Here is a 14,864-nt window from a genome sequence, read left to right on the forward strand (position 1 = left end):
AGTGGTTCTAAAACCCAATCAGCACACAGCTGCGGCCCATGTGACTTTCTCAGGGCCATACAGGTAGTATATATATTGTGTTGCCCACATAACATATATGTTGGGGACACTGGGGCATGGCCACTAGGTAACTCGAGGGGATAGAAGACCACAAGTGTCAATGAAGCCCCCTTGCACTAGGCCCAGGTGTCCTTGGCCCCACCTCCCGCCTGGAGGCACTCGCAGCAGCTCTGCGTACTAGGCCCAAGTGTCCTTGGCCCCCCCGCCTGGAGGCACACACAGCAGTTATGCTGAGGATCTGCAACAATATGCTGCAGAGTCAGACTGCCTGAAACTAAGCAAGGCCACACAGGGCAGATATGGAAGAACAATGCTGAATAAAGCAGCTTTATGTATAGTTTAACAAATGATACAGAGAACCAGGGAACTAGCTGGGAACTGGATTGGCTGGCTATATGGATACTTGGGGCAGCTTGCTATTGGGTAAGTATGCTGGGAAAAAGGATGTATAAAAGCCTGTGTGACTTCCTGCTCTGGGTACAGGATTTGAGATTCAAATCTCCCTGTACCTATTTGAAGCTTCAAATAAACTTTTCTGCTTCTCTACCCCGTTGTGATTATTGGGTGTAGCACACCGGGTAATGAACCACTCAAGCTGTTGTTCAGCCTCTCGGCACTGGGTGCCGGCAACATATAGAGAGCTGTATATGCAGTGTGCAATGGTAAATAGGTTAAGAACCATTGCGCTAGACAAAGTCACACAAAAATTTCAAGAATACTGTGATACATCCAAGAATGTCACATAGGAAAGTAACATTTTCTTTACAAGCAACTAGTTTCTGGATCAGATTGTATGGTATTATTCATGTATTTATGTTTTAATTTTTCATGCTTTGATTTATGTCTATGTGGTATCTTGTATTATTTACCTGGAAAATGGTAATGTCAAAAATTTGTTAAAATCACCATCTTGAATGGTGTCTAGTAGTTGTTTAGCAGCCATTTTGGCTACCCTTTTCTTTGGAACATTGGCACCCTTTTGTTTGAGTTTGGTGGTCTTTTGCACAGTGGTAGGTCCAGATCCAGCATCTTGAGGTTGAGGCAGACAATCAGATGAACTTTGACCTGTAAAGTATAAATACCTTTGTCTGTCATTTGTAGAGGGAGGGTGTCAAGGTTCCTCCCCCACTCTGAACTCTAGGGTACAGATGTGGGGACCTGCATGAAAAACCTCCTAAGCTTATCTTTACCAGCTTAGGTCAAAACTTCTCCAAGGTACAAAATATTACACCTTGGACAGGCCGCTACCACCACCAAACTAATACTGGTTACTGGGGAAGAGCTGTTTGGACGCGTCCTTCCCCCCAAAATACTTCCCAAAACCTTGCACCCCACTTCCTGGACAAGGTTTGGTAAAAAGCCTCACCAATTTGTCTAGGTGACTACAGACCCAGACCCTTGGATCTTAAGAACAATGAACAATCCTCCCAACACTTGCACCCCCCCTTTCCTGGGAAATGTTGGACAAAAAGCCTCACCAATTTGCATAGGTGACCACAAACCCAAACCCTTGGATCTGAGAACAATGAAAAAGCATTCAGTGTTTTACAAGAAGACTTTTAATAAAAAAATAGAAGTAAATAGAAATAAAGAAATCCCCCCTGTAAAATCAGGATGGTATATATCTTACAGGGTAATTAGATTCAAAAACATAGAGAACCCCTCTAGGCAAAACCTTAAGTTACAAAAAAGATACACAGACAGAAATAGTTATTCTATTCAGCACAATTCTTTTCTCAGCCATTTAAAGAAATCATAATCTAACACATACCTAGCTAGATTACTTACTAAAAGTTCTAAGACTCCATTCCTGTTCTGTCCCCGGCCAAGACGACTACAGACAGACACACAAACCCTTTGTTTCTCTCCCTCCTCCCAGCTTTTGAAAGTATCTTGTCTCCTCATTGGTCATTTTGGTCAGGTGCCAGCGAGGTTACCTTTAGCTTCTTAACCCTTTACAGGTGAGAGGAGCTTTCCCCTGGCCAGGAGGGATTTCAAAGGGGTTTACCCTTCCCTTTATATTTATGACACGCCCCCCAAATCTCAGCTAGGGTGAAACACTGGCTGGGATTTCTTCCTGGAGCTCTAGGAAAACAGAGTTAATAAGACACATGCATCTCTAAATATACTACCAAGTACATAAAGACTAACAATATTTTCCACATCTCAAGGACGATTTTAACCAGTTGATTCTGGGAAACTTTCACGGGAGAGTGCATCAGCCACTTTGTTAGAAGCTCCTGAGATGTGTTGGATGTCGAAATCAAAATCTTGGAGAGCTAAACTCCACCGAAGAAGTTTTCTGTTAGTTTCTTTGACGGTGTGAAGCCACTTTAGTGCAGCATGGTCGGTTTGCAGGTGGAAACGCCGTCCCCAAACATATGGGCGTAGCTTTTCCAGAGCGTAGACAATGGCATAACATTCTTTTTCAGTGACTGACCAGTTGCTTTCCCTCTCAGACAGTTTTTTGCTGAGAAACACTACAGGGTGGAATTCTTGATCAGGTCCTTTCTGCATTAAAACTGCTCCCACACCACGCTCGGATGCATCTGTGGTTACTAGGAACGGTTTGTCAAAGTCTGGGGCCCTTAGTACAGGGTCAGACATGAGTGTCGCTTTAAGCTTGTTAAAGGCCTTCTGACACTTTCCGGTCCACTGAACAGCATTTGGCTGTTTCCTTTTGGTTAGGTCTGTCAGTGGGGCAGCGATTTGGCTGTAGTGCGGTACAAATCGTCTGTAATAACCGGCCAAGCCTAAGAAGGATTGAACCTGTTTCTTTGACTTTGGGACAGGCCACTTTTGGATAGCATCCACTTTGGCCTGTAGGGGGCTGATAGTTCCTTGACCCACCTGGTGTCCAAGGTAAGTCACTCTGTTTAGGCCTATTTGACACTTCTTAGCCTTAACAGTTAGTCCTGCCTCCCTTATGCGCTCAAGGACTTTTTGTAGATGTTCCAGGTGGTCTGCCCAGGAATCCGAAAATATGGCCACATCGTCAAGGTAGGCGACTGCATATTCTCCTAATCCCGCTAGGAGACCATCTACAAGTCTTTGGAAAGTGGCGGGTGCATTTCGCAGCCCGAAAGGGAGTACATTAAATTCATACAGCCCGAGATGTGTGATGAAGGCTGACCTTTCCTTGGCAGATTCATCTAGCGGTACCTGCCAGTACCCCTTGGTTAAGTCCAAGGTAGAGATGAACTGGGCCCGTCCCAGTTTCTCTAATAGTTCATCAGTGCGTGGCATTGGATAGTTGTCTGGGCGAGTTACAGCATTTAGCTTACGGTAGTCCACGCAAAAACGTATTTCCCCATCTGGTTTGGGAACTAGAACCACTGGAGATGCCCATGCACTTCCAGAGGGGCGGATTACACCCATCTGTAACATATCCTGGATCTCCCGTTCTATAGCAGTTTTAGCTTGAGGAGACACCCGGTAAGGGTGGACCCTAATTGGGTGAGCATTACCTGTGTCAATGGAGTGGTATGCCCGTTCAGTCAGTCCTGGGGTGGCTGAGGACGTTGGCGCGTAGCTAGTGCACAGCTCCTGGATCTGCTGTCGCTGCATACGCCCAAGGGTCATGGAGAGGTTCACCTCTTCCACACCACCAGCACATTTCCCTTCGTAATAGACACCTTCAGGCCACTCAGTGTCGTCTCCTCCCTGGGCTGTAAACTGACAAACCTTTAATTCTCTGGAATAAAAGGGCTTTAGAGAATTAATATGGTACACCTTAGGCTTTCGGTTGGAGGTGGGGAATGCTATGAGATAATTAACAGCTCCCAGGCGCTCCTGGACCACGAATGGCCCTTCCCACGATGCTTCCATTTTATGGGCCTGGAGCGCCTTTAAGACCATGACCTGGTCTCCTACTTTGAAGGAACGCTCTCTGGCATGTTTATCATACCAGGCTTTTTGCTCTTTTTGAGCATCCTGTAAGTTTTCTCTAGCAAGGGCTAAAGAGGTTCGGAGGGTGTTTTGTAGGTTGGTTACAAAGTCCAGAATGTTAGTTCCTGGAGAAGGTGTAAATCCCTCCCATTGCTGCTTCACCAACTGCAATGGCCCCTTAACCTCACGGCCATATACAAGTTCAAATGGGGAAAACCCTAAACTGGGATGTGGTACAGCTCTGTAGGCAAAGAGCAACTGCTGCAACACTAGGTCCCAATCATTGGAGTGCTCATTTACGAATTTACGTATCATGGCCCCCAAAGTTCCATTAAACTTCTCCACCATGCCATTTGTTTGATGATGGTAAGGAGTGGCAACCAAGTGATTTACCCCATGAGCTTCCCAAAGGTTTTCCATAGTTCCTGCCAGGAAATTAGTCCCTGCATCTGTGAGGATGTCGGAGGGCCAACGTACCCTGGCAAAAATGTCTGCTAGTGCCTGGCACACACTTTTAGCCCTGGTGTTGCTTAGAGCTACTGCTTCCGGCCATCGGGTGGCAAAATCCATGAAAGTCAGTATGTACTGCTTTCCTCTGGGTGTCTTTTTCGGAAAAGGACCCAGAATATCCACAGCTACTCGCTGAAATGGAACTTCAATGATGGGGAGTGGCTGGAGAGGAGCTTTGACCTGGTCTTGGGGTTTTCCCACTCTTTGGCACACCTCACAAGACTGGAAATAGGTAGAAACATCCTTGCCCATTTCCTCCCAGTGGAATGACCCCCCCAAACGGTCTTTGGTCCTGTTCACCCCAGCATGGCCACTAGGGTGATCATGGGCTAAGCTCAAGAGCTTGGCCCGGTATTTAGTTGGAACTACCAACTGTCTCTGAGGATGCCAGTCTTCCTGGTGTCCCCCAGAAAGAGTTTCCTTGTATAAAAGTCCTCTTTCTACAACAAACCTGGATCGATTAGAAGAGCTGAGAGGCGGTGGGTTGCTCCGTGCCGCCGTCCAAGCTCTCTGGAGGCTTTCATCTGCTTCCTGTTCGGTCTGGAACTGTTCCCTTGATGCTGGAGACATCAGTTCCTCATGGGATTGTGGACCTAGGCTTGGTCCCTCTGGAAGCGATATAGGGGATGGAGCTGTTTCTGTTGACTGTGAACCGCTCTCCGCTGGTGTACTATGTTGGGATTCAGGCTCCGGCTGAGCCTCTTGTGTAGGGTTATCGGCTGCTGCCAGTTCAGGTTCGGTGGGGCCCTCTGGTGTTGAGGTTGCAAGTACTGGATTCAGTGCTGACACGGGGTCTGGTGTTGGTTGTTCGGCTGGTTCCGGTTCTGGGACTGGTTCCGTCTGGGTTTCTGGGACTGGATCCACTACTGCTGTTGCAGACATTGGCCTGGGGTCCAGGTCCATCACCTCTGACTGGGTCCTGATAGAAGTTTCCGGAACAGAGCTAGGCCTCACGGCTTGTTTAGCCTGGTTGCGGGTGACCATTCCCACCCTCTTGGCCTGCTTCACATGATTGGCCAAGTCTTCCCCCAACAGCATGGGGATGGGATAATCATCATAGACTGCAAAAGTCCACATTCCTGACCAGCCCTTGTACTGGACAGGCAACTTGGCTGTAGGCAAATTGAAAGAGTTGGACTTGAAGGGTTGAATCGTCACTTGGATCTCTGGGTTGATTAAATTGGGGTCCACTAAGGAAGCATGGATAGCTGACACTTGTGCTCCGGTGTCCCTCCACGCGGTGACCTTCTTCCCACCCACACTCACAGTTTCCCTCCGCTCCAAGGGTATCTGGGAGGTATCTGGGCCTGTGGACCTCTGGTGTGATTCCGGTGCAATGAACTGTAATCTGTTGGGGTTCTTGGGGCAGTTGGCCTTTACATGCCCCAGCTCGTTACACTTAAAACATCGTCCAGCTGACGGGTCACTGGGGCGAGGAGGGTTGCTGGAGAACGGGGTGGTGGGACGATAAGGGGTCTGGAGGGTTCTTTGGGAGGTAGGTGGGGCTTTGGGCGGCCCCCGGTAATAGGGTGTGGTCTGGGGTGGTCCCTTCTGGTCTCCGCTCCAACTGCGACCAGTTTTCTTCTTCTCTGCCACCTCCACCCATCTGGCTCCAATCTCTCCTGCCTCAATTACAGTTTTGGGTTTCCCATCTAGGATGTATCTTTCTATTTCCTCAGGAACACCCTCTAAGAATTGTTCCATTTGCATTAGGAAGGGCAAATTTACTGGAGATTCAACACTTGCTCCTGATATCCAGGCATCCCAATGTTTTACAATGTGGTAGGCATGTCGGGTAAATGACATGTCTGGTTTCCACCTTAGGGCTCTGAACCTCCGACGAGACTGGTCTCCGCTCCAACTGCGACCAGTTTTCTTCTTCTCTGCCACCTCCACCCATCTGGCTCCAATCTCTCCTGCCTCAATTACAGTTTTGGGTTTCCCATCTAGGATGTATCTTTCTATTTCCTCAGGAACACCCTCTAAGAATTGTTCCATTTGCATTAGGAAGGGCAAATTTACTGGAGATTCAACACTTGCTCCTGATATCCAGGCATCCCAATGTTTTACAATGTGGTAGGCATGTCGGGTAAATGACATGTCTGGTTTCCACCTTAGGGCTCTGAACCTCCGACGAGACTGCTCGGGTGTTATCCCCATTCTGACTCTCGCCTTGGATTTAAACAGTTCATACTTGTTCATGTGTTCTTTAGGCATTTCAGCTGCCACCTCAGCTAAGGGTCCACTGAGCTGCGGCCTCAGCTCTACCATGTATTGGTCAGTAGAGATGTTGTACCCAAGGCAGGCCCTTTCGAAGTTTTCTAAGAAGGCCTCAGTATCATCACCTGCCTTGTAGGTGGGGAACTTTCTGGGATGGGAAGTGGTACCTGGAGAAGGATTGCTAGGGTTTGTTGGTATATTCTGCTGGGCCTTTATCCTCTCCATCTCCTCCACATGCTTCCTCTCTTTTTCCTTCTCCTCCTCCTTCAGCCGCATGAGTTCTATCTGTCTTTCATGTTCCCTTTGTTTTTCCTCAGCCTGAAATTTGGCTAATTCCAGCTGTAGTCGAGCTGAGGATTTGGCCATTCTAACCTCTCTGTTTTTAACTAACTTTACACCCGAGGTTTAGAAATAAACAAACAAAACTTGGCTGTAAAATTTTGCTGTGCTGGAATAGAATACCTATTCTCTGATAGTGATTGTCAGCCTACAGAAAAAGACAATCCCCTTGTCTCTGCTCTGGGCCCAAATTAAAGCAAAAAACCTCCAACTACTTGCTTACCCAGCCCAAAGAAAAAAAAAATTCTTTTCAAACCTGTGCTCCTTGTAAAACAAAACAAAAAAAATCAAAATCCTAAAAAAAACCCTGCCACTTTTGTCTCCAGGCAAATGGGTAGAGCACACCCCCCCTATTTACTTTTAGGAACAAAAGAAAAAAAAACCTCTGGGTTGGAAGACTGTGAATTTCCCTGCAGGAGTTAAGTACCCTGCCTCCAGGCAAAAAAAACCTGCAATTCACAAGATAATCCCCTTTTGTCTCTGCTTGGCCACAAAGCAGAGAGAAAACAAGCTGCTTTCAGTTTCAAAGCTGCTTTCTGGACTTCCTAAAAATTCCTTTTTAAAATCTGTATTTCTAGTTCAAAAAATCTCAACTGGATCTCAAAATGATTTCAGGTTAATCCCACCACTGTGCCACCATGTCCAGGTTCCTCCCCCACTCTGAACTCTAGGGTACAGATGTGGGGACCTGCATGAAAAACCTCCTAAGCTTATCTTTACCAGCTTAGGTCAAAACTTCTCCAAGGTACAAAATATTACACCTTGGACAGGCCGCTACCACCACCAAACTAATACTGGTTACTGGGGAAGAGCTGTTTGGACGCGTCCTTCCCCCCAAAATACTTCCCAAAACCTTGCACCCCACTTCCTGGACAAGGTTTGGTAAAAAGCCTCACCAATTTGTCTAGGTGACTACAGACCCAGACCCTTGGATCTTAAGAACAATGAACAATCCTCCCAACACTTGCACCCCCCCTTTCCTGGGAAATGTTGGACAAAAAGCCTCACCAATTTGCATAGGTGACCACAAACCCAAACCCTTGGATCTGAGAACAATGAAAAAGCATTCAGTGTTTTACAAGAAGACTTTTAATAAAAAAATAGAAGTAAATAGAAATAAAGAAATCCCCCCTGTAAAATCAGGATGGTATATATCTTACAGGGTAATTAGATTCAAAAACATAGAGAACCCCTCTAGGCAAAACCTTAAGTTACAAAAAAGATACACAGACAGAAATAGTTATTCTATTCAGCACAATTCTTTTCTCAGCCATTTAAAGAAATCATAATCTAACACATACCTAGCTAGATTACTTACTAAAAGTTCTAAGACTCCATTCCTGTTCTGTCCCCGGCCAAGCCGACTACAGACAGACACACAAACCCTTTGTTTCTCTCCCTCCTCCCAGCTTTTGAAAGTATCTTGTCTCCTCATTGGTCATTTTGGTCAGGTGCCAGCGAGGTTACCTTTAGCTTCTTAACCCTTTACAGGTGAGAGGAGCTTTCCCCTGGCCAGGAGGGATTTCAAAGGGGTTTACCCTTCCCTTTATATTTATGACAGAGGGGATTCTGGGTTTCATGCCCAGGCAAGCCACTGAGATATTTTGTCCATATACTTACCTTGTGTTAAGTAAAGCACTTTTTTTAGTTTACCTTTTCTTATCCCTTATCCTTATTTGCACTGAGATCAAGTAGGTGATAGATCCTAATTCAGGGACTGCCATACCTGTGACTTCTTAGCCAGGGGTCCATAACATCCTTAATTTCTTCCCCCACATTGATACACTGTAACAAGACAACTGTTACAGGTCAAGATAACAAAGCTAAGTCATGTGAATATGAACATTTAACACATAGGGTTAATTAGAGTCTGAATTATTTGTGGTGTAACTCATAACCAAGTTAAAGCAAGGTTATTGAGAGAAATTGACTTTCCATTGGAAAGAAAAGTGGACATTACAGAAATAGTAAAAACTGTGCTTTCCAAATGAAAGTGTTTGCAAAAAGTGAATAAACAGGAGAGTAACTAATTAAAAATGCATATTAATTGGCAATGAAAACATCAGAAGCAGCAGGCTCCAGATGGTGGAAGCATGGTAACAGTTGAACAGGCCACTGCTGAAGGAACTGTTTGAATAAGATGAAATGGTTCTGTGATCAGAAAGTTATCAAGATTCAGAGACTATAACTCTGAAAAAATCATTTGTGATTTGTTTTATTGTTGTTTATTATTTATTTGTATTACATCTGCACTGAGTGGCTTCAATCAAATTCTGAACAGAACCCCATTGTGCTGTAAAAATACAGTAAACAGTCCCTTCTCTGGGAATTTGTCTAGATTAAAGACAGGATACAACAGTTGACTATAGTAGATAGTAGATGAGATCAACATTAATGCACAAATGTCAAGGCAGATTTTTTAAAATCAACAGGAGAAATAAATGTCTCTCTATTTGTCATTTACCTAGCCTAGCCATTATTATTAATCTCAATCCCTTTTTTTCAGAGGTAAAAGTTTTTTAGTTGGAAAATGGAGTTTTGTGAAAAAGGTTTTTTTTATTTTTTTTGCAAAAATAAATACAATTCTGTTTTTTGTTGAAACCCCATTTTTGTTTTATGAATATTTTTTACAACTCCCCCCCCCATTTTTATTGTGGAATATTTTAAACAAAAAAATAAGAATGTTTTAATCGGAATTATTTTTTTGCAGGAAAAACATTTCCTAACCAGCTTTATTTTTTTCAGAGTAACAGCCGTGTTAGTCTGTCTTTGCAAAAAGAAAAGGAGTACTTGTGGCACCTTAGCTACAGCTGTAGCTCACGAAAGCTCATGCTCAAATAAATTGGTTAGTCTCTAAGGTGCCACAAGTACTCCTTTTCTTTATTTTTTTATTTGCTTTTGTGTGTTATTTTTCCTTTGAGTAGTAACAACATTAACAAAAGTGGGAAGATGTACAAGTAATGTCATTTGGTGTTAGAGAGACAAGATAATATCTTTAATTGACACAACTTCTGTTGGTGAGAGAGAAAAGCTTTCAAGCCACACAGACCCCTTCTTCAGGTTTGGGAAAGGTACACCAAGCATCACAGCTAAATGCAAGGTGGAACAGATTGTTAGCATAAGTAGTTAGCATTCAAGGCAGAGTGGCCCATTAACACCTTTCAGTCATAAGATAAAAAGAGGGGGTTAGTGGATTACAAAATGTCCTAATAAGTTGTCTACGCTGGCGCTTCCTCAGGAAAACTTTTGTCCTTCGGGGTGTTAAAAAAACACTCCCCCCTCACCCCAACCACAAAAGTATTACTGACGAAAAGCGCCAGTGTGAACAGTGCTTTGTCGGCGGGAGTACTCTCTCCTGCTGACAAACAGCAGCTACACTGCGTGCCTTTTAGCTGCATGGCTGTACTGGCATAGCTGTGTCCCTAAAAGCCTAGTAGTGTAGCCGTAGCCTAAACTGCACTTAAGTTGTTAAAACTTTTGTCCCTCAGGGACGTGGGGAAAAAAACCCTGAATGACAAAAGGTGCTGGTGTGGGACAGTGCTTTGTCTCCTGCTGATGAAGCTACCATCATAGGTGCTGGAACTAGGGATGCTGCTGCACCCCCTGGCTTGAAGTGGTTTCCATTATATACAGGGTTTACAGTTTGGTTCCATGGCTCTCAGCATCCCCACTATAAAAATTGTTCCAGCACCCCTGGCCAACTCCCGTCACTGGGGGTGGTTTTATTTTGTCAGGGGAAGAGCTTTTTTCCTGGCGACAAAGAGCCAGGGCCCTCCCACTTTTTGAAAGTGGATGGACCTGGTCCGTTCACTTTTTGGCAGAGGCCCCAACCCTCAACTTCCCCCCGAGGACCCGCCCCCATGGCCAGGCTGGCAGTTGGATCCCAGCTGGGGAGCCTGGGCAGCTTTGGGTGCCCCAGACCCTCTACCTGCATGGGGTGAGGGCGTCGAGAATAGCCTCCGGCCTGTGTCCCCGCCCTGCAGCCCCCACTCTTACCTAGACCCAGCTCCAGCTGTGGGCCTGTGGCCCGGCCATGGGGCAGCTGTGGGGAGCCTACAGAGTGGGGACACGGGCCGGGGGCTGCTCTTGACCCCCTCACCCAGGGCAGGTGGACGGTTCGCGGCATGGCTCCCCACAGTTGCCTATGCGGCTCTTACCATGGGTGGGCGGTGACTCCTCAGTTGGAGCCAGATCCAGGTAAGAGGCAGGAGCAGCTGTGTGGAGTTGCAGGCCCTCCTGTCCTGGGCAGGGGGCCTGTGGGGCAGGGACATGGGCTAGGAGCTGCTCTTGACACCCCTCCCCCACCCCCCAGGCAGGTGGAGGCTCCATGGCTTCCAGCCCGCTCTGGCTTCCAGCTTGGCTGGGGTGTGTGGCCTCGGGCAGAGAGGAGGGGCGGGGGGCCCTGACCCCTCCACTTTTGGGCAGGCTCTGCCGCCTTTGCAAAGAGCAGCTACATTGCGAGCCTTACGGTGGCAAGGCTTTAGTGGCATGCCTGTGGTGCTATAAGCTGTGCAGTGTAGACATAACCACAGTGTCTCTGTTCAGTCCATGATTTTAGTGGCTAGCAGAGTTATGAATTTAAACTACCAGGCTTATTGCAGAGGTGTTAATGGGCCACTCTACCTTGAGTGGTCCCTTAGCATATGCACTAATTACTTATGCTAAATAATCTCTTCCACCTTGCATTTACTTGTGACAGTCAGGGTAGCGTTCCCAGACCTGAAGAAGTGCTCTGTATGGCTCCAAAGTTTGTCTCTCTCGCCAACAGAAGTTGGTCTAATAACAGATAGTAAGAACCTCATCCACCTTGTCTCCCCACTATCCTGGGACTGACGTGACTTGGTGGTGGTGTCAAACCAAGTCAGGTAGGGTTACTGCGGCTAGGTAAAAAGAAAAGGAGGACTTGTGGCACCTCAGAGACTAACAAATTTATTTGAGCATAAGCTTTCGTGAGCTACAGCTCACTTCATGGGATGCATGCAGCGGAAAATACTAGGTAATCGCTCCTGCATGTAGCACTTTTGTAACAGAGGCGCAGGGGCCGTAAGGCTTGGGTGGGGAAGTGTGGGGGTGGAGGAGCCAGGGAACCTGGGGAAGAGGGAAACCTAACCGTTTAACGGTGTTGAACAGGCTGCAGACGAAGGCGGGTGACACAGGGGCTACGGTGGCACTTGTGCAAGGGTGAGGGGCAGGCCAGGCCAGGCCAGGCCAGGCGCGATGGGACGCTGGGGGATCCCAGGCGGGCGGAGAGCGAGGCCGGGCGCTCCCCCACCCCAGCGAGACCTCTAAGACCGCCCGGCCAGCGGGACGGCGGATCTGCGTGCGCGCGCCGCGCTGGGGTCATAGTAGGGCGAACCCCTGCTCAGGATCCCCCCTCCTCGCCCCTCCCCTGAGGAGCCGGGGCGGGGATCGCATCGACGCGAGCGGGGAGCGGCTAGCGAGTGCCTATCTTCTCTCCGATCCTCCCCGTTCCCCCAACGTCCGCGGCAGGCGCGGCGCGTTCCCGAGAGCCCGGCCGAGCGCGCGAGCGGTCCGCGGTCCCGGGACCGCCATCTTCGGTCGCCATAGTGACGGTTCCTGGCAACCCGGGGACGCCAGGCGGTGTTAGGCTTTTCCCCGAGCCTGTCGATGAGCCCCCCCCAGGTACCTGCCACCCCGGGGTGAGCTCTCCTGCCCCGAAACCCCACCCCGCCATCATGTCTCTGGCTGGGGCGGGAGACAAGAGGAAACGCTTCATATCGGTCACCGCAGCAAATTATTTCGGCCTGGCATCGTCGGCCGACCTGTCCAGTGCGCTCGTTGCCAGCCCCCAACTGGCCAACTTCCTGGACGACGGCAACGAGTTCCTCCTCACCGTGCAGCACTCGGGCACCCAGCTCACCGTGTCCAACAAGGTACGTCCTGGTCCTGGTGTGGGCATCCGTGCAGACCACGGGGCCTGGTGTGCAAGACGCCATCCTGGTGAGAGTGTCACACCCTGGGCTCTGGTGTGTGACGTGCCCCCCCGGGTGCCAGAAAGCCTTTGACAAGGCTCCTTACCAAAGTCTCTTAAGCTAACTAAGCTGTCACCAGATCGGATGGAAAGGCCTCTCTTGGATCAGTAGTTAAAAGATAGGAACAAAGGAGTAGGAATAAATGATCAGTTTTCACAAGATATTCATAAATCATGTGGAAAAGGGGGTGAACAGTGAGATAGCAAAACTTGCAGACTATACTTACTCAAGATAGTTGAGACAAAAATTGACAGCAAGGAATTACAAAAGGATCTTGTTAAATAGGGTGATTGGGTGACAAAATGGTGCATGAAATTCAGTGTAGATAAGTGCAGAGTAATACATGCTGGAACATATATTCCTAATTGTATATACAAAATGAGTCTAATTTATCTGTTACCACTCAAGAAAGAAATGTTGGGATCGTCCGGAATAGTTCTCTCAAAACATCTTGTCAGAGTGCTGTGGTAGTCATCTCATAAAATATAACATTAGAATTGGAAAAGGTGCAGAGAAAGAAGGGCAAAAAAAAATAAGGGTATACAACAACTTCCGTGTGAGGAGAGATTAAAAAGATTGGGACTGTTCAGTTTGAAAAAGAGATGACAAAGAGGCGATATGATAGAGGTCTATACAATCATGAATGGTATGGAGAAAGTGAATAGGGAAGTGTTATTTATCCCATCACATAACATATGAACTAAGGGTCACCGATGAAATTAATAGGCAGCAGGTTTAAAACAAACAAAAGGAAGTACTTCTTCACACAGCACATAGTCAACCTGTGGAACTAGTTGCCAGGGGATGTTGTGAAGGCCAAAAGTATAGTTTCACAGGGGATAGGTCCATCGGTGGCAATTAGCCAAGATGATCAGGGATGCAACCACATGCTCTGGGTGTCCCTAAACCTGCAACTACCAGATGCTGTGACTAAACAACAGGAGATGGATCACTTGAAATTGCCCTGTTCTGTTCATTCCCTCTGAAGCATCTGGCACAAGCTACTGCAGGATACTGGGCTAGATAAACCATTGGTCTGACCCAATATGGCCGTTCTTATGTTTTTATATTTATATAGACTATGGTCTCTGGTGTGTGACACACCATTCTGGTGTGCATGTCCCTGCACACCAGGGGCTCTGGTGTGCGACATGTTGCCCCAGTAGTAGGGTGTTTGGAGACCAGGCCGTCTGGTGTGTTACATGCTGTTTCCCTTAGAGTTCTAGCAGAGACTTAGGTCCTAATGTGTGACATATATACATTCTGTCTCACTGTGAGTGAGTTTGCAGACCACTAGGTCTGGTGTGTGACATGCTGTCTCAGTGTGTACAAAAACCACGAGACTCACTGTACAGTGTTCTGTCTCAGAGGAAACATCTATGGGGGGAGGGGCATTTTATTATGTCTGTATAGATCATGGGGTTTAGTGTGAAGTGTACTGTCCAGGTGGAAGTGCATGCAGACCATATGATCCAGTATGCGGCACATTACTCCTAGGGCTTGTGTAGCCCACTGAGCCCAGTGTATGGCATGCTAACTAATGGAAAGCAATTGTGCAGACCAGGGCACCTAGTACACTCTGTGTCCGTGGTGTGCATCACATTGTGTCAGTGCAGGTTTCCAGGTAGGTTTTGGGGTTGGGCACATGGTTTGATCTGAATATCTGTGAACATGAGAGACCTAGCTTTTGATGTTCAGAGATACTTGTGTAGAGGTAACACCTTTGTATGTAGAGTGCTCTGTTTTATGTAAATTAGGTGCAGTTCCTGCCAACATTGAACTATTGGCGAATTGCCTTTGTTGTCCTCAGTTGCACAAAATTTGGGTACTGCTGACAGAGCATTTAAAGTTAAT

General features: G+C 47.2%; 1 protein-coding gene across 1 annotated transcript in view; it reads left to right on the forward strand.

Annotated features, from left to right (window-relative positions):
- Positions 1 to 12,448: 12,448 nt before the first annotated feature.
- DYNC2H1 (dynein cytoplasmic 2 heavy chain 1) overlaps positions 12,449 to 14,864 on the forward strand; it is a 393,773-nt gene continuing 391,357 nt past the window's right edge. Inside the window, exon 1 of the mRNA XM_084624374.1 lies at positions 12,449 to 12,911. Coding sequence (XP_084480500.1) covers positions 12,714 to 12,911 — 198 coding nt within the window. The 5' untranslated portion in view covers positions 12,449 to 12,713. The remainder of the gene's footprint in view (positions 12,912 to 14,864) is intronic.

This window comes from Lepidochelys olivacea, assembly GCF_965140295.1.
Source record: "Lepidochelys olivacea isolate rLepOli2 genome assembly, chromosome: 1".
Taxonomy (NCBI): Eukaryota; Metazoa; Chordata; order Testudines; family Cheloniidae; genus Lepidochelys; species Lepidochelys olivacea.